The sequence below is a fragment of the Perca flavescens genome, chromosome 1 (assembly GCF_004354835.1).
Source record: "Perca flavescens isolate YP-PL-M2 chromosome 1, PFLA_1.0, whole genome shotgun sequence".
In the NCBI taxonomy this organism is placed as follows: Eukaryota; Metazoa; Chordata; class Actinopteri; order Perciformes; family Percidae; genus Perca; species Perca flavescens.
The window spans coordinates 8,517,338-8,544,144 of NC_041331.1; the positions used below are offsets into that span (position 1 = coordinate 8,517,338).

The following is a 26,807-nucleotide window of genomic DNA, read 5'->3' on the forward strand; positions in this document are numbered from 1 at the left end:
GTCTCTCTTCAGCTGTTCTAAATAAATAAAAAAGTAGTAAGAGTTAAAATGGAAGTGCTGACACAATTTGTCATTTTAGTTTAAATGTAAGGTCTGGATGAAGTTGAAGTGCCAGGTCAACTGTAAAGACTGTAAACAGATTATTTGAAGTGTAAGCAGTAACAGGAGTTGTAGTGTCAGCTAAAGTGGAAACGATGAAAGCAGCACATGGCGAGTAAGCGATAAAAGAGTTTGAAAATGTCAAATGGATTGTAACAGCTAGGGAGTAAAAATGAGCAGTTAAACTGGTTTAAGGATCTGAATGGTCAGTTCATGTGTAAGTGCAGAAAACAGCCAAAATGTGATAAAAAAGTATCATTAATTATAAATAAAATGCTGTTTATAGGAGCCAAGCTAATCAATTGGCATTATGTAAAACTCAGTACAATTTCCCAGTTGCCTCCTCTGTCCCTAGCAGGTTTGTTTTGTGGGAGAACCTGCTTTTGTTCTTTATCAGGAGCACAGTACAAACAAGGTTATTAGATCCCTTGAGGGCGGGGAAAAAAGGCTGTGTGTGTTGTGGCAATCCGTGAGCCTACCTCTGCTTTCCGGAGGGGAGAAAAAAAACCTTCCCAGGTAATTGTGGCTGGGCTGGGTGTGACCCTTAAGAATGTCAAACAAAGAGAGAGTGGCTGGCTGCTTGTCGTAACGGGGGAATAGAGGATTTTACCATCCGTGTTCATTTCCCACAGCAAGCACAGCAGTCAGCCAGCGTGGAAACAACGGCCCTCACCTGCTCTCTCTGACAGCACTGACAGCGGAAAGGTAAGCTCCTGTTTCCCTGTGACCTTGGACTCTTAGGCTCTGTGAGTTTTTTCATGGTTGAGTTGGGATGAATGTAATCCCTGTTCTCAGAAAGATCAACACAATTACCCTGTAAGATTCAAACTGTGTAGTTTGCCCATTTGAAATCAAAAGGTTTGGATTAAGATTAGCTGTGGGAGGTAAAGATGTTAGAGAAACACTTCCTATCTCACTTTGACAGTTTCATGGACCTGCATTGCTGGGTAACCTTTGTATGGTTGAATGACAAGTAGTTTGACTATAATCTCCTTTAATGTCACTTGAAGCACTAAACAAACAACAGCTAACGGACATGCCGGAGGTTATGAAACACCATCTTAAACTTTTTTTTAAGAGGTGATTCAGAGATTTTATTCTTCTTGGTACTTTACTGGAATATCTTCACTAGCACTGGTATTAAACGGCTGATTCCTGGGTTTTGTATCAGTTAATCTACTCTAGGTTTCTGGGCAATTTCTTGTGAATTGTCAATCATAACATAGTCCTGTCCTAGATTTTAGCTGCAGACAGAGCTGCATGTATATTGGTAGTTACCACTAACATAACTTCTTGTGTTTGTGTGACCTGGCTCTGTTAGGGTGGAGGTATGTTTGACACGCTGTGTGAGTGGTTCTGGTGGGAAAGAATCTGGCTGCCTGTGAACCTGACATGGGCTGACCTGGAGGACAGGGAGGGCTGGGTCTATGCCAAAGCCTCACATCTCTACGTCACTGTCCCCTACACCTTTGCCTTCTTACTCATCAGATACCTGTTTGAAAGGTTAGAGCCACACTCTCACATATGGTTATACTGTACCAACAGCACATCACTCTCTGTTTAAGGATTAGACAGTATATTACAGTTTAAAGGTTCCATATGTATTTTTCAGAAAGTCAGCATGCTGTGGGGCGCCTGGGCAGCTCACCTGGTTGAGCGTGCACCCCATGAACAGAGGCTCAGTCCTAGTCGCACCAGCCGCGGTTTCAGTTCCGACCTGCGGCCCTTTGCTGCATGTCATCCCCCTCTCAATCCTACTTAACTGGCAAAAAAAAATCTTTCAAAAAAAAGTCCGCATGCTGTTGCTCGTGCACAAGCTTGTACTCTGTAGGCGCGAGTATCATGGGCATCGACCAAAACAGTGGAACTGAACGTGACTATTTTTTTAATTTTTTTTATTTTAATTGATTTGGACCATTGGCTCAATGCTGTTTGCAAATTATTTTATCAGCTAACATAACAAAGCAACCAACGGCAGATCAATGGTAGCTAAGTTACAGCTAGCTGGCTAACCTTAGCTTAGGTTACAACAAAGCCGGTCTATATTAGAAATGCTTTGGTTACAGTTAACTGCATTGACATAACTGTAGGATGACCAGACGTCCCGGTTTGACCGGGACAGTCCCGATTTTGAATTGCTTGTCCCGAGTCCCGACAAAAGCCTGTCGGGACACTAAAATGTCCCGGTTTACACCAGGAGCGGTGTCAGCCGATTTTGCCGTGTCTTCAGCCCCGAATGTTTTGAGTGTAGCCCCGAATGTAACTTTGTCCAGTTTATTTTTCCAGGCGAATAGAACGGGCAGCTACTTGCGGGGTCCGACCATGCTGTATTTGTTGCCTATCACCTAGCAACCGTCTCTCCGTGAGGAAAGCTGTGAAAGCCGGTTGAGGTTTTCGGAGGAATCATAGCCAAATCAGTCTAATACATTGATGCCATCAACACAAAGTTTAGGAGCGCAATACTAATTATTTAGTTCCCGTGACGTGACGTTTCCAGTCTACGGTTCAGACTCAAACACATGGAGCTCTGAAGCAGACCTGTGCGTCACTAGTGTCCACTCTCTGTAAAATGCAGGGCAGCTTCAGGTTTATGGATGCGCTCAGCTCTCTCTTAATACATCCATGCTGTGGACATGCTGCGGCAGATGTGTTGCGTTTGTGCTCCGTGTATTTCTGTAGTTTCGGGTTTCCACCTCCGACGTAGAGCAGCGTATGGCCACTTCCCTAGCTAAACTATTTGTCTCAAATAGAGACCAGAGACCCAAACGGGGTTCTGTGTCTGTCAAAAGGTCTGAGATCTACCGTATCAGCAGAGCAATCACGTAATGCACAGCAGACTATGGTGCAGGTATAGATTATTTTCTGAAATATAGCTTGTGACTTTATTCTTGTAATAGCCTATTATCACTTTATTTTTCTCAAAATATCACGACTCCTCCAAATCACAGAGAACACAGATATACTGTATTTTGAATGTTTTGGACAAGAGCAGAAATCTTGCTCAAACATCTGAAATATTACAGTCCAGGGGTTTATTAATAAATTAAAATTAATGAATGTATCATTGAGGTGAATAATTGTCATATGCACATTAAGGAGGTTACTTCCCCAACAAAAGACGCAAAACAGGAGGTAAGAGTAAATGATGCCTATAGGCTACATGTGTGCTGACTCAGATATAATTAGAAAAGTCCATCCAAAGGAGAATAAATAGTTGAAAGCAATACAGAATGCCTGACAGCCTTACTGCAATATATTCCATTATGTTTTTATATTTGGATTGTAATCTGTTTCTCTTTAAATAAAGATATTTGCAGCATACATTGATTCAGAAAAAGGTAGAAATAGGTGCATAAAAATTCACCAGAATGCAGGAAAATAAGTGTTTAATGCTCAAAATTTTCAATAAATCATTTTAATTACTTTGCTGTAATTGGAATAAATAACACTTCAAAAAATCTTTTTTAGAAAAAATCTCAACACTAATCTCACACTAAACTGAAAAAGGCTGTTACTGCAATTTTTTTTTCATAGGAAAAAACAATTATTAGATGAGGAGCCTAGGATCAAAATAATGAAGTTACTGTCTGAGACTGCATCTGACCTGGGCTGGCACATGTTCACTTTAAAAAGCGTGTGCGTGCACAAACATACTACGGTTACGCGCAGTGTATCCCGGTTTTAGTTCCGGGAAATCTGGTCACCCTAAGTTAACTAGTTGGCTGCCCCTGCCTTGCATCGTTCTTGGCTAGTAGAAAGCAATCATACACCATTGCTTTGTATCATTACCTCATTTATTGTTGACTAAAATCAACACCATTTGTCATAATGCATAAGTTATTATCATGGATCAAGTTAACTGGTGAAGTAATTTGGCAAGCTAGCCAACTAACAAATCCACTCAGATAGAATTTTGCTAGCGATAACGTTAGCGAGTAAGCAACCTAAGGTTAGCCAGCTATGGATATAGCATTGGTTGCTTCGTTATCTGATTAAGTAATTTGCAAATGGCAAGCTAGCCAATTTACCAGCCAGATCAGCCCCAGGAGTCTGGATGAATTTGCTGACGTTATCTACTCAAGACAGTATTTTGCTATGTTAGCTAGCTAGCAATTCATCTGTGTTAGCAAGCAAGCTAAAGTTTGCCAACTTTGTCAGTTAGAACCACAATATCACAATATATTTCACACCAGTGTTTCCTTTAGGATTTTTTTCTAGAATGAGGGGGAAAGGATTTTGTTTTACCTAGAGACCACACATGCTGCGTTTCCGTTATACATTTGACATTTTGCAGCGGCAGCCCAGAGACAGAGCTTCAGTTATTGGCCGTAGCAATTCAAATTCAGCCAGCGGCGCCAGGGGTCCCCGCCAGAACTTTCTGACCCAGCGCTGCTGCTGTCCACCAGCCCTCTAGGACCCCCCGGGTCTGGGGTTTGCATTGGCTGAATTTGAGTTGCTACAGTTGTTGCAACGAAACACTCCAGGGTTCAGTTGGAACGACCAAACTGCTCAGGAGTGAAAGCAACCTTAACATTAAATTAAAAGTGTTCACTGGCTTACCTCACAATACTCCCATGGCTGCCTGGAAAAATATTTTAGATTTCTAAAACTCATTATGGTTTGCAGAATCGTTAGTTGTGATGTAAAGTACGAGGAATTGGGATAAACAAAAACCACTGTAATGGTCTGGTCAATGTAAAACCAAGTATGCTTAGCAGTACTACTATTAATATTAATACTAGTAATAATGATAATATTTGTAAATAATAAAGGCTGTTTTTGCTACATCTTATCCATCATGCACTGTATGTCCTCTACTAACATTGTTAGAACTGAACCCCATGTGTGTTAACTGTGTTTCAGGTGGATAGCAACACCAGTTGCTGTCTCCGCTGGGATCAAGCAAAGAGTCCATCTGAAAGCAGAAGACAACCCCATCTTGGAACATTACTACATTACTCAGTGTAGAAATCCTGCTCAGGTAAACAAATTAAGTTAATTGTAGAAATCCTGCTTAGGTAAACAAATTAAGTTAATTAGTTAACACACCTTAACCAAACCTCCAGTCACCTGTCAAGCTACTTATACCTGGTCAACCCATCCTGCTATGTTTGTCTCAGATTTCCCAATGACAGACAGACCGTGCTTGGCGCCTAAAGGCATGATAGCATCATCTCAAACTTGAACAAACACTAACATTTTTTAAAAGTGAACAAAAAAAGGGAACACACCAGAGACGGAACCCCCACACTCTTTAGTACGTCCTCCCAGACCAGCCTAACAGTGGGTTTTCACAGGCAGCTTCAATAACGGCAGAGCGGAGTGGTTCAATTCATTCCCTGTGACCCTTGACCCCTCCCCTTTACATCCACTCTTCTGTCCTCAACATCCAGTACCTCCTGAATTTTCATTATACCTTTAAATGACATAATGTTGTGGTGTAGTGAAATATTGTAATTAGTTAACTTTTTAAGGTTTGTGAGCAGGGCCATTATTATACCTAGTCAACCTATTCTACTCTTTGTCTTAGATTTCTTGACCCACCCTCCCTTTCTCTTAATTCATTTTCCATCCTAACTCATCCATACCCACCCCATCTCTTCATCCTTCCATCTCCTCTTATCTTTTTCTATTCAATCTGGTGAATACCTCTCCCCTGTCTCATTCTATATAACGTTTGGGGGGCTTGTAATCAGCTTGGGTGGGAAAACACCTGAGACGAAGCTTCGCCCCCACACTGAGTCTCCCTTTGCCCAGTCGTCAGTACGTCCTACCAGAACAGCCAAACATACAACATCCTTCCTCATCCTTGACACCTCGCCTTTGCATCCATTCATCCAGTCATCTATTGCTAAACGATAGTGGGCACAACTGAAGCCACATGTGCAAAACTCTAACTACAGTTTCCACAGCAGCAGTTCATGTGGACCAAACTCTAGTTCGTTTTTAATTGCTTGAACACAGTTTTCAAAACTCTACACACTTATCCCATGACTTTAACCACAACGTGCACAACACTGTGGATTTACAGCACTTTGTTCAAATGCTAACACACTGCTGAAAGCCTAAGCAGGGGTCTTGTTTTAGACTAGTTAGTGAACATACAGTAACTCACAAAAGTGAGTACACCCCTCACATTTTAGTAAATATTTCATTATATGTTTTAATGGGACAACTCTGAAGAAATTACATTTTGCTACAATGTTAAGAATTAAGTGTACAGCTTGTATAACAGTGTAAATGTGCTGTCCCCTCAAAATAACTCAACATACAGCCATTAATGTCTAAACCGCTGGCAACAAAAGTGAGTACACCCCTATGTTAAAGGTTCCATGGCATGACAATTTCATTTTATGAGGTTTTTTAACATTAATATGAGTTCCCCCAGACTGCCTATGGTCTCACAGTGGCTAGAAATGGCAATAGGTGTAAACCGAGCCCTGGGTATCCTGCTCTGCCTTTGAGAAAATGAAAGCTCAGATGGGCCGATCTGGAATCTTGCTCCTTATGAGGTCATAAGGAAAAAGGTTACCTCCCCTTTCTCTGCTTTCCCCGCCCAGAGAATTTGGCCCGCCCATGAGAAAGAGAGAAACATCATGGCTTGCAAACAAGCAAAGTGGCAGTTGGTCAAGGCCACTCCCCCATCCTCCACCTTCAATAGCATTTAAAGCTACAGACACAGAAATGGCACATCCTAAGGAAAGTTCATTGTGGGACTGGCTCTAGTTGCTGCAATTCTGCACCAAGGCAGAATGTTGGGAAAGAGACTTCAGATACAGTATTAGGGGACCATTAAGGCCTATATAAAAGCATCCAAAAAGCAGCATGTCATAGGACCTTTAAATTCCAATAGGCAGGCAGATTTTAATCTTAAAGGACAGTTACAGTATTTCATGGATCCAGGATACTATGCATCCTGATAAAGTTCCCTTGGCCTTTGGAATTAAAATAGCCCCACATCATCACATACCATTCACCATACCTAGAGATTGGCATGTTTTTATGTTGGTTAGCCTAATAGCTGGTTTGATTTGCATTGAGAGATGATTTTATGGAAAGTACCCCATGCCAATCTGTAGGTATTTGCTTTTGTTGCATATTTTAAATGTTTTGGCATGGTTAGAGCCTTTTGTAAACAAAATGTGTCATTTTGACCATGAGTGCCACTGTTTCGGCCTGTGTGTTAACTGTTTTGAAAAATGTGGAGTTTGAGTTGGCTGCTGCGTCAAAGCAATCAAGAAAAACTGTAATACTTTATATTGTAGCAAAGTGTAATTTCTTCAGTGTTGTCCCGTTAAAATATATAATGAAATATTTACTAAAATGTGAGGGGTGTACTCACTTTTGTGAGATACTGTATTCGAAATTCATATAGAGAAAGCTCAGAAAGCCTTTTTTTTATACAAACACCAAATAAGAATTAAAGGGGTGATAGAATGCAAAACCGATTTTACCCTGTCATAGTTGAATAACGACAGTTCGGTGGGTAAATAGGACATACATAGAAGCTCAAAGTCCCACTGACACCCCTTTACTATGAAAATCTCATATTTTGAAACTGCCGCTGAAAACGGGCGAATCTCAACAAAGCTAGTTGCTTACGCAAGCATCTCAAAATCCGGAACCTTAAGAGAACAGTCACGCCCCAACATTTACGTAGGCTACACAACTGACCTGAGATCAGGTAGTCTTCTGAATCTAGCTAGGTCACGCAGATCTATTCCATTACAAAATTCACTTCTGAAACTTTTTTATGCGCGAAATTAACTATGTAAAGCTCAAATATGGGCCGTTTTACGAAAATGGATGGCTAATTGCAAATTTTGTCCGACTGTGTGTCGGAGTTCAGCGCCGCCCGTCCTGCCTTCCTTCACAGACCCCGGCCTGCTCTGAGCTCGATTGAGCTCCGTTACGGCTTGCAGCCCACAGCACTCCATACCCGCGCAAAGTCACCGGTTTTTGGCAAATGGACTATTAAACGCCGGTGCTCTGACAGAGCTCCAGGGCTTGCAGCTCCCCTCTTCCTGCTAGCTAAATGCCCGGTGTGTGTGAGTAAGAGCGCGGTCAGCGAGCTTGATGCACCAGCAATCTGTTACCACAGGTTCCAGTTAATCTTTTAATGTGTGTAATTATAATGTGTTGAGTTATTTAAACAAACTATTGGGGAAATAAAGGCTGCTAGTCCGCGAGTGTCACTGATAGAGCCTGCGGCTGGATGTAACTCTATCAATGAGAGCTAGCTCCTCCTAGAATTCCTCTGAAATTCAAAAATATTCATTAACTTGAAATCGGACACAGTTGTTAGCTTTATAAGACCTTTAGGGATATATTGTATAAGTGGCGTGATGAAATTCAAACTATAAATATACACACATTATGCGGTAAATGAAGCTAACTATCCGTGATTTGTAGCTAGCTACACATAGCTAGGATTGAAGGGACAGTCATAGCTAACGAAACCCCCACTGTTCACAAAAATTCATTACCTTGAAATCGGACACCATTTTAAGCTTTATAAGACCTTTAGGGCGATATTGTATAAGTGGCGTGATGAAATTCAAACTGTAAATATACAGAAATTATGCCAAAAATGAAGCTAACTATCCGTGATTTGTAGCTAGCTACACATAGCTAGGATTGAAGGGACAGTCATAGCTAACGAAACCCCCACTGTTCACAAAAATTCATTAACTTGAAATCGGACACCGTTGTTAGCTTTATAAGACATTTAGGGAGATGTTGTATAAGTGGCGTGACGAAATTCAAACTGTAAATATACACACATTATGCGGTAAATGAAGCTAACTATCCCTGATTTGTAGCTAGCTACACATAGCTAGGATTGAAGGGACAGTCATAGCTAACGAAACCCCCACTGTTCACAAAAAATCATTAACTTGAAATTGGACACCGTTGTTAGCTTTATAAGACCTTTAGGGAGATGTGGTATAAGTGGCGTAATGGAATTCAAACTGTAAATATACACAAATTACGCCAAAAATGAAGCTAACTATCTGTGATTTGTAGCTAGCCACACATAGCTAGGATTGAAGGGACAGTCATAGATAACGAAACCTCTAATATTCACAAAAATTCATTAACTTGAAATCGGACACCGTTGTTAGCTTTATAAGACCTTTAGAGATATGTTGTATAAGTGGCGTGACAAAATTCAAACTGTAAATATAGCTAGTTATGCTGACAGCCAGCTAAGATTAACTGGAACTGTTGTAAGAGATTGCTGGTGTAACAAGCTCGCTGACCGCGCTATCACTCTCACACACGGGCCATTTATCTAGCAGGAAGAGGGGAGCTGCAGGCCCTGGAGCTCTGTCAACGCAGCAGCGTTTGGTCCATTAACCCCAAAATGGTGACTTTGCGCAGGTATGGAGTGCTGTGGGCTGCCAGGCGTGACGGAGCTCCAGCTACCTCACAGCAGGCCGGGGTCTGTGGAGGAAGGCAGGCCGTGCAGCGAGGCAGCAACACAGGCAGCACCGGCAGCTGAACTCCAACACACAGTCTTATCAAATTTGCAATAAGCCATCAATTTTTGTAAAACGTCCCATATTTGAGCTTTATATAGTTGATTTCTCGCTTAAAAAAGTCTCAGAAGTGAATTTAATAACGTAATAGCCCGACAAACAATGTATAACTTTGCAATGAGACCTGCTGTCGAGTCTCCCATGTGTTTGTATGTAGTTTGCTCAAACCAATCAGTGTGTAGCTCATTCTGAATATTCATGAGCATACCCTATTTGGAAGAAAAGCTCTAAAATAGAGCCATATTCATAGGGTAGTTAAGGGCCTAATAAAATAGCATTCGGGCAATTTTCAGCCCAACCTTAAGGAACACTGTAAAATACCCTATATAATCATTTTATCACCCCTTTAAACAATTATACACTGTACCATTTGAGAGAAACAGGTAAAAGAGCAAAGATACCAACATGTCCAGGTAAGATGCCTGAGGTTATGTACACAGCTATAAAAAAAGTGAAAAACACTATATCTTTACAATAGTAAAACTGCGTTCTTACTGTTTTTCAGAAAGTAATGGAGGTGAAAGCAATGGAAACACCACATTCATTTGTATTTAGAGATGATGCAGACATCCAATGTGATTAATATGCCACGTGATGCTGGAGAGAGACAGGATTAGTCACACTATTCTTTGTTACTGTTATGTACCTTTAGTTTTTTTTCCCCAGTAATTCCATAAATTACTAGATACAAAATACTATATTGAATCAAACTGCTGATTTCCATTCCTTCTTGTTTACCTTACATAAAAATTGGTATATTGTAAAATCTATATATTTTCTTTAAAGAAACTATTGAGTAGTGTGAAGTCACTCAACTTGTTCAAACTGTAAAGATGAGAAAGTTTGTAATTTCTGTATTGGTTTTGACGCTAGTGTTTTTACTCTCAGTGTGTTCTGTGTTATCTCAGTGAGGATTGTTCATAGTGTTTTGCTGCACTGATTCTTTTTTGAGACGTGTGTTAAGAGTTGTGTTACTTCGAATTAGCTCAGGTGACTGTTGGTAGTGCAGATTGTAGTTTGAGTTTTGCACATGTGGCTTCAGTTGTGACCACTGTCGTTTAGCAATTGAGCAACAAATTGTTGTGGTGTGGTTCTTGCTAAGCCCCACTCAAATATTAGCCCTGTACAGTGGTTTCTGAGAGCACTGCAAGTTAGGAAAATGCATGCAGATAGACAAAACATATTCACCAATTTGAACAAAACGCTGCTAATACAGAAAACACAATCCAATACAAAAATGTGCTGCAAATAGAAAAAAACACAACTAAATACTGTACATCTAAATTACACACATTTTAATCCCTCTGCTTGTGTGTGTGTGTGTGTGTGTGTGTGTGTGTGTGTGTGTGTGTGTGTGTGTGTGTGTTCACTCACTTCCAGGCAGACATTGATGGGCTGTCTAAGAAAAGCAGTTTGTCAGTGAGACAAGTGGAACGCTGGTTCAGAAGAAGACGCAGACAGGACCTTCCCGGAGTCCTAAAGAAGTTCAGAGAGGCCAGGTCAATACTCTGTGTGTGTGTGTGTGTGTGTGTGTGTGTGTGTGTGAGATAATAATAGGTCTCCCTTCCTTTTTCTACAGCTGGAGGTTTTTCTTCTACCTGTTGGCGTTCATTGGAGGAATAGTAGCACTGTACGATGTGAGTAGCTTGGAACATGAGTCCATCTCAGCCAGAAAAGATTGTACTGAGAAAAGCAACTTGCATTATCTGTGGTTAAATGTTAAAGTTACTACTAGCAGCCTTGTTGATGTTTAATATATAAATAAATTTAATTTATACCCCTCTAAATTTCAAATAAAACTTTTCTCCCCATGTTTTTTGTAGAAAGAATGGTTTTATGACACTCGGGAAGTGTGGACAGGTTTTCCAAAGCAGGTTTGTACAATTTTATACACCCTAATCATCATATTAACATCAGAATATATAATTAAATGTATATCTATAAAAACTTTTGAATTAATACATTGCACTTAATCCTTCAGGCATTGATGTAGACAACTTGTACTTCTGGTCAATTTTCACTTTTATACTAGATAATAGAACAAACTCCATGTCTATTTGTCTATATGTGAATATGTTTATTATAAAATCTCACATCATACAGAATCAGAATTAAACTACAGTTTATACCTGACACAGTTTTTCAGCCTCACATGTGAATTAAAGGTCCCATGACATGGTGCTCTTTGGATGCTTTTATATAGACCTTAGTGGTCCCCTAATACTGTATCTGAAGTCTCTTTCCCGAAATTCAGCTTTGGTGCAGAACTACAGCCACTAGAGCCAGTCCCACAATGAGCTTTCCTTAGTATGTGCCATTTCTGTGTCTGAAGCTATTGAGGAGGAGAGTGGGAGGGGCAAGGTGGAGGGTGGGGGTGTGGCCTTGACCAACTGCCACTTTTCTCGTTTGAAAGCCATGATGTCTCTCTCTCATGGGTTGGCCAAATTCTCTGGGTGGGCAAAGCAGAGAAAGGGGAGGTAACCTTGCTCCTTATGACCTCATAACAAGCAGATTCCAAAACTTTCATTTTCTCAAAGGCAGAGCAGGATACCCAGGGCTTGGTTTACACCTATCGTCATTTCTAGCCACTGGGAGACCATAGGCAGGCTGGGGGAACTCATATTAATGTAAAACCTCATAAAGTGAAATTTTCATGCCAAGGGACCTTTAATAGAAATGAGGACAGACAATTAAAATGTGCTTTACGCTGAAAGGCAACAGTTTCTCCTTAATATAATATTATCTATGATAGGCTACAGATTAAAGGGAAAATTACAGCTCATAACGAGAAAAACTTTTGAATGAGTGAAGGAAGTTGTTTATGGTTAGTTGTTATCAGACAAAAAGTTAACACAGATTCACTTTTGTTATAAATGTAACATTGATTGAACAACTTCGCTAATCAGCTAAGATATGCATAGCTGGTTGGCAACAAGGCGAAACATTTGAAAAGTAAAACTTACCAGGTTAAGTAGAACATAGCAGCAGCATATCATCCACCATTACCTCAAGCATTGCTGTTGCCGGTCTGCAGAGGACTGAGTCTAGTACATCAAAATACGTCCCTGAGGTCTTTTGGTCCCTGTACCCCATTTTCAGTTGATTTAGTTTGTTGTTTATTTGCTTGACAGTTCTGTTGAACCCTGCTGCAGCCATCTCGCGCTGTATTTGTTTAAACACCAGTTCTGTTTTTGAAGCTCCCTCTAGGTTATTTTAAGCTTCTTTCGAGGACAAGAATGCAAGGTGGCTGTTTGTCTCCTACACAGACCACTCCTGTGGTTTCATGTCCTTACTGTTTTTTTTAAAAAGGGCACTCATAAAGTAGCCTGGAAATCCAGACCCAAATCCAAAGGATTAAGGGTCTGGCATTGAGTAATGAAAATGGCCCAACTCGAGGGGCGGCACCAAGCATGCATTTAAAAGTCTCACTGCACGCAATTGGATAACACTACAACCAATCACAACAATACACGGGGTGGCGTATCCAGAGCCCCATCCGCTTAGCTGCCAGCGGAGCTAACTGGTAGATTAAATTGTCGTCATGTTTAGCTCGCCTGTGGCCCGCCTATATCAGATACACCGATGTGATTGGTGCAGCTCGGCTACAAGTGCATAGTTAATGAGCATCTTTACTCAATGCCAGCGTGACTCACTGAGCAAATTCAAATTGTGCTCTCGCGAAAACTCTGGATTTGGTCACAATAATCCGACCCGCAACCCATGATGTCAGTGGTTCTTGGTTCTAGACGAGCAAAGTGTTGGTGCCACTCTGGAACCAGTGGCTATTATTTGGCTGTCGAAATGCAAAGAACTGGTTTAAGAGTAGGCATCGGCTCCGAAACGGCCCTCAAACTGCCTCAGTGGAAAAGGGGTATGCGACACCTTGTCTGCTGCTAGTGTGTTAGCCTCAAAGCAGGCATAGAAGACATTGATCTTTTTGGTCAGAGAGGCGTCAGCAGTCTCCCTCCTGGAGGAGATTGTTTTGTAATCTGTTATGCTCTGTAGTACCTGCCACACGTGTTTGGAATCAGTTCTAGGTTAAACATCTCTCCTCATTCATTCTCAATAAATAATATAATAATAGTCACTAGAGAAAATCAAATAACACTATAATATTTTTTTACCAAATACCTTGATATCGATACCGCAACGATATTGTAGGGTTGACTATTGGTGCTTTCACAAAATATTTACACAATGAGATTTTTGATAAATAATAAGTAATGTGGATATAATGACTAAGTGGGTAAAGGCAAATAATAGAACAGTTACAACAGTCTGGTACATTCAGAAAATGACATAACTTTACTGTAACTTTAAATCCTTAAAAAGCCTTAAAATCTAAGACGATATCTAATCTCATATCACGATATCGATATAATATTGATATATTGCCCAGCTCTACCAGCCACTCAGCCTCTCTGTCCCACTACACAAAATTTTAAACATGTTAAGGTTAATGAGGCTCTGCAGTCACAACTGTGGCAGGGATTACTGTCACAAACAGCAGAAAGTCCTCAGACACCTCACTGAAGGTAAAAGTTAAGTCACCACTGGAGGATCCACCATGAGCATATTAGCAGTTAGTATTTTAGCTAGACCCAACATGCACCTGTTACGTTGGCCACGTAACATTGTGGGTGTTTGTTTTTGGTCACTTAACATGCTCACAGGGTGGTCAGTAGTCAGTGATAAAACATTTTTAGTTTTTATTTTATTTTACCTACGTCGATACAAAATAATCTTAATTATAACCTGTAATGACATCATTCTTTATTTTAATATATTGTTGTGCATTTTTTGTACTGATGACAAACTGCTAGGCCCAGCCTGATCCCTGAAACTCAGCCTGTAAACATACATCTTGAAGATGTATCTTCTCCAGAATGTCAGTTGAATGCTGAGAAACACCTCTCTGGACATAAAGCTCTCTGGGGCTCTGCCCTCATGTGGCGCAGACACCAGCAGCTGCTGATTTCTTCATGTGACTTTTTTGTTTTTACTCTGTAACCTATGCGACTTGAAATGTAGCCATGTACAATACTTGAAATAAAAAATATTCCAGTACAAGTATCAAATTATTGATTTCTCACCAAAAAAAATACTTTGTTACAGCAACCAGAGAAAATTTAATTACTGACTTCCATCCCTGCTATTTTTGATCATTTGGTTGTCTGACAATAGAAAAAGAATTAAATGAGAGCAGATAAAACAGTGTGCATTTAAACACAGTATAGATGAAGATGGAGGGCAGGAGAAGACTTAGCGGAGGCTTAAGATTTAGAGAGATGCTTTTATTGATTGGGGGAAATTACATTTGTACACTCTGTAGAAATGCCATATATTATACACTGTCATCAGATTCACACACATGCATAAATAGGACCGATACATTCCCCAAAGGAGAGCAGTTGGGGGTTTGGTAAACTGGCACCTCTCCAGCTACCAGTCCACAGATCGTACGTGGTCCGCACGGTGACTTGAACCGACGACTCTCCGATTCCCAAGCCAAGTCCCTACAGACTGAGATTCTGGCTAAAACATGTTGGCTGTCATCAACAGTTTTTTTATTTGGTTGCTGGACATAGAAGACCAAAAAAGATGAAAATCTTTACCAAAATGACCTGAAAACACACAATCCAGTTTAACATACTGTGATGGGAGTATATGATGCCATAGCTTCATTATCAGCCTGCACTTACCTTGAAAAATGGAGATGAGCGAACAATAGATTCTTCTACAGTTCCTTCCAGCTAAAGGGGTCAGAACAAAGAGCCCTGAGGGACAAACATTTTGTCTGTGACTGAGATTCACTGCAGCTTCATGTTACATGCTGTCCATCCTCTTTTTAAATCTGTCTCTGTGTCTGTGTCTCTCTCTATGTCTACAGTCCATGCTGGAGTCTCAGTACTGGTATTATATCTTGGAGATGAGCTTCTATGGCTCTCTTCTCTTAAGCGTTGCCTTTGATGTCAAGAGAAAGGTGAGTAGTGGTTGAATCTCCTGCACTCCTGATGTTTAAATCCCCTGCTTTTATTCCCATAATAGAAGTAACATAAAGCTTTAACACAGTATGTTCTAGGGATCGACCGATATGGATTTTTTAGTGCCGATGCCGATACCGATTTTTTTTTCCATCAGCCTTAGCCGATGAGCTGCCGATTTTCTTGAGCCGATATTTGGAGCCAATACTTTACATCATAAAAATGTAAACCCTGCTACACTGAATTTGTTTTCGGAATCTGCTCTGCCATTTCTTAAAAAAAAAAAAAAAAAAGACAGATCAGTGTCACTTCTGCAATCATCTTACATTCATATCACCCAAATGATGTGTGCGATGCGCATCATATTGATGGGTGCACTGCATATGGTTAACTCTGCAAGGGTGAAAGGCTTTCATCAACATCTACAACATAGCCTTGATGATGCATTGCTTGCTGACATATTATAAGGCAGATATAATCAGGTCATCACAAAATGTCCTTTGTCAATGCATTTAAATAATTTAAGAAAACAATAAACCTGAAAAGTAGCTATTGAAATAAAGCGCTTGATTTGTAATTTAAGACTGCCATGGTTTCAATTTTTCTACATAAAATAAAATGAGCATGTCTAAAGCTAATATGCCGCCTAATAAGCAAAGACAACACACTAGTAGGTCTAAACGAAAATGTAAAAGAAGCTGCCAGATTTGTCAACCACAGAACATAAATCAGCAGAGGAAAATAACATGATGTCAGATGACATTAAGCAACAAATTGTTCAAGTTTCTGTTCTAAACTGCATCAACGTTAAAAGGTATTAATATTCAACCACGTATAAAACATGTCTCTCAAAGTTTTAAAAGCTCTCCTTCAGTTGGCGCAGCACTCTCATGTATCGCTGTGATGCGTGACGTGTGCCAGCTCCGAGTAGGGAGAGAGGGAGAGAGACACACACACCACACATGCAATGGCAACTCCACCCAGCTCCAAGTAGGGAGAGAGCCAGTTGGTCGGTGAATAAAACTCCCACAAATACCACGGAACAACGTCGGCATTACTTAATCCCATGACCATTGTTAGTAACAGCTACCGTATGCATGCGGCTAGCCTACAACTTAGCTAATTGCAGCTCCCTAAATACAATGGCAAGCAGTTTTATAGACGAGGCATTCACATTTTCTATTTGGACCCACAAACTTGCTTAGCTATAGTTGCAAGCACATATAGAGCAACGTGTTTACACTTTCAAAGTGTATGGCAATATTTCAGCTAAGTTGAACAGTTAAAAAATGCTTTGAACGTTTAAAATGTACCCTTGACTAGAGCAGCCTTCTAGCACTCTGCTAGTGGGGGGGGGAGGGGCAGTGCATGGTCTGCATGTGAACTGCAGCGTCTATAGCAACACAGAGCTGCCTGCGTGGACGCCTGTCTGTAAATAATGCCGGGAAAATCGGCAAACACAGCAGCCATGTATCGGCATGCTGCGTATATCGGTATATCGGCCGGCCGATAAATCGGTCGATCCCTAGTATGTTCACATATGTTTCAAGTAATACACAGTATTCAATATAGGGTAATTAAAACTCAAAACATCTAAGGCTGTATGGTCCCACACAAACAAGTACTACTGAAATGTAAATGTCCAAAGTGTCACTATCAACATTGTGTCACAATCTGGCATAGCCATTTACTTTTATCAACATCTGAATTAGTTATGGTTGGAGAGGATGGTATGTGATAGGGCTGAATTTTAACTCTTTGACTATCACAAGCTATTTTTGCAGTAGTTATCTGAACATGGTGCAGTCTGTGCTATAGTTTACCTCATCGACTCCTCAATACTGTTAATATAAAAACGCTGCACTGTGCAAAAAATGTTGGGAACCCATGCTCCAGAGGACCCTGTATCTTATCTTACAGTTGACTAAATTAACCGGACCATGTTGCTAGTGGGTGTAAGGTTGGCTGAGGCGGAGGCACAAAAACTGAGAGGAACATCCAGTTTGCAGTCCAGATGTATTTATTCACAGGATGGTAACATCAATCTCATGCAGCCATATTTACAGTGCAAGCCTGACCGCAAAAATAAATTAACTGAAGAAAAGAAAATGTTTACCAAACAAAAAAAAACATGGATAAAATGGACTAACTAAATACAAAACTGTAAACAACAAAATGTAAACCCATGCACAGGCTAGGCCCCTTTGACTATGGGCCCTGGGAGATCTCCACACTTGCTTTACTTAGTTTCCATGCTGGTCCAACCAATCCCCCATGGACTCCAGCCAACTCTTTTATCAGCTAGGTTTCTTTGATGTGTTTTTGTTGCACCATGACACACATTAGTGGTACCACAAACATGCACCTGTCTCCACAAGTACTGGATATTCATGGTCTCCAAAGGGAGATTTTGGTGAACCCCCGACCTGTATTGTGCCATACTTAAAGACCTCATATTATGCAAATTTTCAGGTTCATAATTGTATTTAGAGGTTGTACCAGAATAGGTTTACATGGTTTAATTTAAAAAAAACACCATACTGTATATTTGTCGTACTGAACATGGCTGCAACTCCTCTTTACCCTGTGTGTTGAGCTCTGCGTTTTAGCTACAGAGTGAGGCATCTCACTTGTAATCCATCTTTTTTGTGAGTCGTACATACACAGTACCTAGGTAAAGACTACTAGCGAGTCAGAAGCAGAGTAGGGTGGGCCATAACAAGCAGGCTAGTGTGATCCAAAACAAACCCGCGAGCCTGACCCCGAAACAGGCAGAACAACCCGAACCAGCTTCGCAACCTCGACTGGAGCAAGACGTTTCAGAGTGGTTGTTACGTTTAGGGAAATGGCGGACCCAGAAATGCAGAGACAGCAGGGCAGTGGTGAGCTTGATGATTTAATAAAATAAAAAGCGATACACCAAAAAGAGTCCAGAAGACAGCAGGCAAAAATAGTTCCAAGATGCTGAGCGAACCAAAAGACCAGGAATCACAAAAAACTGGAACAATGAGACAAAGAGGGGCAGACTTTCACACAATACAATGATCTGACAACAGACAAAGACAACACAGATACTAAATACCAACACGGTTTCACGGCAGTTCGTGAAATGGTCACGTTATTTTTAATCTATTGATTCGTGATACGTTTTTTTCGTGGTGGCCAGCACAAAATGGTCTATACGGAGATTAACGGGGAAAGCAAACGCCACACCCCGGGGGAGGACGCCTCACACGCCAGGAGACAGCCGCAGGTGATGCGCAACAATAACGGGAGGTTGGGTTTAGGGAAAAAAAACAACGGGGAAAGGACGCCTCATACGCCGTGGGGGAGGGCGCCTCACACGCCGGGACCCATCCATCACCCCAACCAACCTCCTTTTGCGGATTTTCAGCATTTCATACTACTCGCTACCATAGTCACGACATGTGCTTCCCATTTAAATACATTAGTTTACATTTTCGTGTTGGCCACCACGAAAAAAAACGTCAAAAACGTCCCCGTGAACACGTATCAATAGATTAAATAATGTGACCATGTCACATACTGCCATGAGACTGGGTTGTAAATACACAAGGTAACGAGGGTGGAACAAGGGACAGGTAACACGAGGGCTCAGGAACAGGTGAAACACATTAGGGTGGGGCAGACAATCACAAAGGTGGGAAACACAAGGCAGGAAGTAAAACAAGACAGGACATGGGAGAAAACAGACTACAAAATAAAACAGGAAACTGAAGCATAAAACATACACAACCATGACAGTGGTAAGTTATTTAAATGTTAAAAAATCTTTCATACGTAATGTTTAAAGTCTCCTGGACATGTTCTAGCAGCTAGGCAAGCATTATTATTAGTGTTACAAAGTGACGCTAAATGACGCGCATTTGTCACGGAAGTAAAGGCTGGACTACAACAGGGCTGTTTGGAGCAGTTCGTTAATGTGACGAGGGAGCGGGAATTCGGACCCAAATGCAGAGAGGAGGCAGGCAGGCAGGAGGCGGTCAAACTGAGGTATTTATTACAACAAAGGGCGGCAGTACAACGACTGGAAACATACAAAATAAAACACTGAAGGCAGGAGCGAACAGAACACACTAGGGAACAAACAACAGACATGGGCGAGCACACAAGACGATCTGACAAGAGACAAGGGGAACACAGAGGCTAAATACATGAGGTGACAGGCAAATCATAAACAGGTGAGACAACAGGTGAAGCACATCAGGGCAGGGCAAGACAATCAACAAAGGTGGGAACAGAAAGCAAAGCTAGACATGACAAGACAGAAGACCAGACTATCAAAATAAAACAGGAAGCAGAACATAAACCGGGAAACATGAAATCAACTAAACACAGAAACTTGACAGCACTAAACACAAGGGAGAACAACAAGAACAGGAAACATACAGAAAACTACGAAGCAACAGAAACGGCACAAAACACAAGGCAAAATACAGAAACCACAACAGAACAAAACACAAGGCAAAATACAGAAACCACAACAGTTAACTGTTTTCTGTGGGAGATGGTAACTACCTTTCGGGTGGACTTTGGGCTTTTTCACTTTGTAAACCTATAACATGCACAAAAAGATATATAACACAATAACAGAAAGGGAAAAAGCCAAAAAGCATAATATGAGTACTTTAAAGACAAAAAGGTCCTTCAACCAATACTTCTGTCTATGACAATACATTTTATAATTTAATAATAAAAAAAGATTTTAACATTTTAGCCTCATGATGGTGCTGGTGGGACTCTAGTTAGGTAGTCTGGTAAAGACTTTACCATGGTTAATTGACTGATTGATTTCATTTTTTTCTTCCCATAGGACTTTAAGGAGCAAATCATCCACCACTTGGCTACACTGGTCCTCCTATCATTTTCCTGGTGTGTCAACTACATTCGTATTGGAACACTGGTCATGATCGTCCATGATGCCTCTGATGTTTTATTGGAGGTCAGTCACAGCCACACAACGATTAAACAGTCCTATCACAACAGCAAGTCCTCCAAACCATATGACGATATGTTTTTTTTATACCCTCTAATACAACCCGCAGGACCGTTTTCCGTCCTATCTAAACCAGAAAACGTTGGTCGTGGTTTTGAACATAAATGTTGCGATTTTAAAGACATCTTTAACGTGGTGAAATTGTCGCAGTTTGGATATGTTTAGGCACAAAATTACTTGGTTAAATTTAGAAAAAGACTATGGTTTGGGTTAAAATCCCTTCCGCTAACGTACATGGCACTGAACGTGAGGTTCGTAAAGTAAAAACAAAAACTTGCCATTTACTTTTATTTTCAAACGGGACTTGAACCTTGGTCTCCAGGGTGCATGTCAGGTGTTACTGGATGACCCTGCAAAACTTTGATTATATTCTGTGTTAACATACATTTTCTTCTCAAAATATCAGTGCATGAAAACTATGGTTAAGGTTATATTGTTGTAATGGCAAATAAACCAACCAGGTGTTTGACATGTTAAACAGTGAAATATTGCGTTTACAGTTAAAAAACACAACTATTAATAGTTGTTAAACCATGTCCAGGAGTTTCTCTGGTGATCTTATTTTCATGGCTGTATTTCATGTGGTCTGAAACAGATGTCCATTGGGCTAAATTTGGACCAAATCAGAGGGACTCAACACAGCCCAATTTTCTGAAGGTCTGCTTATTGTGCTAAATAAAGGCTCTGACGGGCCGACCAGATTAAGCCCAAAAAGCAACGTCCATGGACGTCTGGTGTTTGGTGGGTAATTCTTACTAAATAATTTTAAGTCCTCCAAAAAATATGACTACATAAGTTGTTTGTTCCCACCCTCTTATACAATCCATAGTAGTGTTTCCTAAATAAGCGCCCCCTACAGGTGGCAGCAAATTAACACAGTCCTCAGGAAAAGATCATGATTTGGGTTTAAATAAGAACGTTCAATACGTAACTTAACTTACCTAGTTATGTACATGACGTAGAACGTGATGTAACTACGTTAACTTAGATGTAAACTTACATATGTTGGTTAAAATAAGTCAATGTTGACTTTTGGTTTCACGCAGGACACAAACAGCTGTCTCCTGGTTGAAAGTCCTGTATTTCCTTGACCCATCCACCACCCGGACCTCTTCCCTACACAGTCTTTGGTGCTATTTTATACATCATCACCTGAATTCCTTCTTTACTCCCGTCATCATTACTATGGCCACTAGAGGTCACCGCTTCTATGAACATAAATATGGGTCATAACAAGCTGCTTGTACAGTCTTATTTTGAAATGTGGTTAATTAACAATACAACTCATTTTTTTTTTAGTCTGCCAAATTATTCAACTATGCCAAATGGGAGAAAACCTGCCAAAGTCTTTTTGTTCTGTTTGCCATGGTGTTTATGGTAACACGACTGATCATCTTCCCATTCTGGTAAGCTCATAAATAAGATGTATGTGTGTCGGTGTGAGAGAGGTGTATTAATCTGTATGTATGAGTATGCTTAATAACAGTAAGCTCTTAAGTATGATATTTCAGTTTCAAGTCAAGTCAAGTTTATTTGTCAATTCTGTAATGTGTGCCAGACACACAGAGCTTGAAAATACGTTTCTCTCCGACCCACGGTGCAATAAGGACACGTACAACAAGTATAATATAAAAGATAAGAAATATATACAAATAAAGATAAAAAAGATAAGTAATATGTACAAATAAGATAAAAAAGTAATTTAAACAATTTAAAAAAAGAGAAGTAATATGTACAATACAGTAATACATTCTAAATAGTGCAAATGTAACGCAAAATCAGCACAGAAAACTAAAGATGAAGATAGTGAAATGTGCAATATAAAGGAAGAGTTCCTGAGTGTCTTCTTTTATATAAAGTGGCCAGTGCAGATCCTGATGGGGGGCAGCATTCTTGGGGCAAAGGGGAGGGGAGGGAGAGAGGGGAGGGTGTTGAGCTTCCTGACAGCCTGGGGAATGAAGCTGTTCGCCAGTCTGGTGGAACAGGCTCGGATGCTCCGTTACCGTCTTCCAGATGGCAGGAGGTTGAAGAGTGTGTGAGGGGGGCTGAGGTCACTTACAATGCTGGTTGCTTTGCGGGTGAGGTGGGTTTGGTAAATGTCCAGAAGTGAGGGGAGTGAGACACCAACAGAGATGGCAAAAGTACTCACTTCCCATACTCAAGTAGAAGTAGAGATACATGTGTTAAAAAAGTACTGATTTAACTTATTTACTCAAGTAAAAGTAACAAAGTACAGGCTTGGAAATTTACTTAGTATAAAAGTAAAAGTAGCCTTGCGAATGACAACCATTTTTTATGCAAAGCTACCTGGACCACACAAATGTTACTAGAGTGCAAGCTGAGAAACTTCAGTGGAAATGGAAAAATTGCTCTTTATGTGCCATTGCCTACATAAATGGATGTCTGCCAATAGGCCTAAAACATCACATATATAATTATTGTGACAGAGACTGGGACTCCAGGTTAATAAGATTCTGACTGAGTAGCAAGATATGAATTCAATTGTGATTCTGTGAGAATTCACAGATTTAGTTTCTCTTTTTTAATCTTCCCTTTAACACTTAAAGGAATCTACATGTATGTGTGTGTGTGCTCAAATGACTGGTCCAGGAGTCATTCTTGATGACTACTATCTCAAACATCTCTCTCAGATAAGGCCAAGGATGATTGGGAATGTCTTGCTGCTTGTCTACCAAATCTCTGGGATCTCCATTTTCTTCATTTTCAATCATGTCGCCATCCATACTACTATGTGCTAGAGTCATCTTGTAGTGGTGCGTCAAGTGCAACGTATATTCCCATCCAATTAAATTGAATTTGGTATTGATGACGCAAAAAAACGGTAATGGTAACTCCACTGAAATTATTTTAAACTAAAGTAACAAGCCAATTTTGTAAGTAGAAAGTAGAAAGTAGAAAGTAGCGATATATGTGATAAAAATGTAAGGAGAAAAAGTAAAAAGTCGGTCCAAAAATATATAGTAAAGTAAAAATATCTGAAAAATCTACTTGAGAGTGGGTACAACATTATTTAAAGGGGTGTGCATAAGACTGACATAACACATGAAGGAGTCTCTGTACTGTGTTTACTGTCATCAAACTGGTAACTGGTAATACCATTTATGACATGTTAATGACAAGTCCAGAGGGTTCCAAAGGGTTATTTGAGGTCAAGGAAAATATTTATGACACCGTTATAAAGGTCTCCTGACAGGCAATGTCAAAACCAACCACTTATGACAGTATCATGTAATGTTACAGGCCGGTCTCATGGCAGTTCGTGTAAATGTAACGTTATTGTAATCTATTGATACGTGTTCACGGAGACGTTTTTGTCGGTTTTTACGTGCCGGAAAACACGAAAATGTGAAGTAATGTATTTAAATGGGAAGCATATTTTGTGGCCACAGCACGGTAGGGAGTAATATAAAAAGCCGAAAATCCGCGTAGGGAGGTTGGTCGGGGTGGTGGATGGGTCAAACAACACAGGACTTTCACCCGGGCGAGCGGAGATCACGTCCCGCGTGTGGTGCTTTGTTTGGCGTTTTGTCCCGCGTGTTACTGTGGCGCGTCTCCCGGCATTTAAGGCGCCCTTTTCCCGTAAGGTTTTTCCTAAACCCAACTTCCGCCATCCCGGCATTTAAGGCGCCCTTTCCCTGAAAGGTTTTTCCTAAACCCAACCTCCACCATCCCGTTTTTGTGGCACCTCCCCAGCGGGCCGCCTCGCGGGCGCCACGCGGCTTATGGAGCGTCTTTTTGGCCGCCTCTCGGCGTCCTTTCCCCGAGAAAATAACGTGACATTTACACGTAAAAAATGAGAAAAATAACGTGACATTTACACGTAAAAAACGAGAAAAACGTCTCCGTGAACACGTATCAATAGATTAAGAATAACATTGACATTTACACAAACTGCCGTGAGACTGGGTTGAATGTTAACATGTAAAGCTTAAAGGTTTCTTTAAATTAGATTTTTAGGCCTGCTATGGCATGTTTATGGTTATGTTGTCTAGGTTAATGTCAAGTTGTCATAACACAAACATTTCAAACAATGCTAACTTTTAATTAAAAGTGTCATAATTTACTGAATGACACTTAATTATCATAAACGTTAATAGATTTTTTTGAAAAAGTTGAAAAATACCCAAATTACGATCCGGCAATTTTCCGCAGGGTAGTCCGGCAGTGTGGGAGTGTCATAAACGGCCCATTTGTGTGATGTCCTGTTGTGTTCTTGTGTCCATCCCATCCCCCCATCTGCTCACATAAATGTTTTACGGTGTTTCATTTGTAATGATGAAACACACATCATGATCTAATTATACAGGACACAGGTAGAGATTTTAACTTGTTTCTTTTCTGCTGTGTTTCAGGCTGATCCACTGTACCTGGGTCTACCCCGTTCAACACTACCCTGCCTTCTTTGGCTACTACTTCTTCAACGTGATGCTGGTGGTCCTTCTCTGTCTGCACATATTCTGGGCCTACCTCATTCTCTGCATGATCAGAAAATTCATGTTTGGCACTGTAAGTCTGCTCTATAAGAACTGTCTGTCATCTATCAATTTTTGGGAAGAAAATATTTGCTTGGCAACGCTGTACCACAAATACCTTTTTAGTATTATACTGTAGATCGTATAGTCTCTGACATTGCCACTGGTTAGCTTTATTGGTCGTGAAAGTTTGTGTTTTACCGAGTGCGGGGCTTCACTCTACACGGAGCAAAGCCGAGACAGGTGAAGTGGGGTTGTTGGTAGCCTACTGGTTACAAACAGGCTCGGTAGTGAACAACATGCTAATGTGCTGATGGATTCTGTGTTTTTAGCTGAGCTGGACAGAAAATATTTGGTAACAACAGATCGTTGATGCTGTTTTGCCCTCATTGTTCTCCATGAAGTTTGCTTGAAGTGATTTAATGTCAAAAACCCCAATGAAAAAGCTAAGCAGAGATGGAGTGACCCTGCCCGGAGGAAGCCCGGGGCCCCCGTCTGGAGCCAGGCCCAGACGGTGGGCTCGTCGGCGAGCGCCTGGTGGCCGGGTTTGCCACGGAGCCCGGCCGGGCACAGCCCGAACAAGCTACGTGGCAACTCCTCTCCATTCCATGGGCCCACCACCTGTGGGAGGAACCGTTGGGGTCGGGTGCGATGCCACATGGGTGGCAGTGAAGGTCAGGGGCCTCGACGGACCAGACCCGGGCAGCAGGCGCTGGCTCTGGGGACGTGGAACGTCACCTCTCTGTGGGGGGAAGGAGCCGAACTGGTGCGGGAGGTGGAGCGCTACCGGTTAGATCTGGTGGGGCTTACCTCTACGCACAGTCTCGGTTCTGGAACCATACTCCTGGATAGGGGTTGGACTCTTTTCTTCTCCGGAGTTGCCCAGGGTGTGAGGCGCCCGGGCGGGTGTGGGGATACTCACAAGCCCCGGCTGAGCGCCCGCTGTGTTGGAGTTTACCCGGTGGACGAGAGGGTCGCCTCCCTCGCCTGCGGGTTGTGGGGGAAAACTCTGACTGTTGTTTGTGCATATGCACCAAACAGGAGTTCGGAGTATTCGGCCTTCTTGGAGACCTTGACTGGAGTCCTGCATGGGGCTCCAGTGGGGGACTCCATTGTTCTGCTGGGGGACTTCAACGCACACGTGGGCAATGATGGAGACACCTGGAGGCGTGATTGGGAGGAACGGCCTCCTGATCTAAACCAGAGTGGTTGTTTGTTGTTGGACTTCTGTGCTAGTCATGGATTGTCTATAACGAACACCATGTTCGAACATAGGGATGCTCATAAGTGTACCTGGTACCAGAGCACCCTAGGCCGAAGGTCAATGATCGATTTCATAATCGTTTCATCTGATCTGAGGCCGTATGTTTTGGACACTCGGGTGAAGAGAGGGGCAGAGCTGTCAACCGATCACCATCTGGTGGTGAGTTGGGTCAGAGGGTGGGGGAAGACTCTGGACAGACCTGGTAAGCCCAAACGCGTGTAGTGCGGGTAAATTGGGAACGTCTGGAGGAGGCCCCTGTCCAACAGACTTTCAACTCACACCTCCGGGCGGAGCTTTTCGTGCATCCCTGTGGAGGCTGGGGGCATTGAACCCGAGTGGACAATGTTCAAAGTTTCCATTGCTGAAGCTGCAGCGAGGAGCTGTGGTCTTAGGGTCTTAGGTGCCTCA

At 41.5% G+C, this 26,807-nt stretch overlaps 1 protein-coding gene across 1 annotated transcript in view; it reads left to right on the plus strand.

Annotated features, from left to right (window-relative positions):
* The first annotated feature begins 745 nt into the window (after window positions 1–745).
* cers3a (ceramide synthase 3a) overlaps window positions 746–26,807 on the plus strand; it is a 34,188-nt gene continuing 8,126 nt past the window's right edge. Inside the window, exons 1-10 of the mRNA XM_028576957.1 lie at window positions 746–804; window positions 1,421–1,602; window positions 4,963–5,080; window positions 11,022–11,140; window positions 11,221–11,278; window positions 11,465–11,515; window positions 15,532–15,624; window positions 20,460–20,588; window positions 21,942–22,048; window positions 25,016–25,169. Coding sequence (XP_028432758.1) covers window positions 1,430–1,602; window positions 4,963–5,080; window positions 11,022–11,140; window positions 11,221–11,278; window positions 11,465–11,515; window positions 15,532–15,624; window positions 20,460–20,588; window positions 21,942–22,048; window positions 25,016–25,169 — 1,002 coding nt within the window. The 5' untranslated portion in view covers window positions 746–804; window positions 1,421–1,429. The remainder of the gene's footprint in view (window positions 805–1,420; window positions 1,603–4,962; window positions 5,081–11,021; window positions 11,141–11,220; window positions 11,279–11,464; window positions 11,516–15,531; window positions 15,625–20,459; window positions 20,589–21,941; window positions 22,049–25,015; window positions 25,170–26,807) is intronic.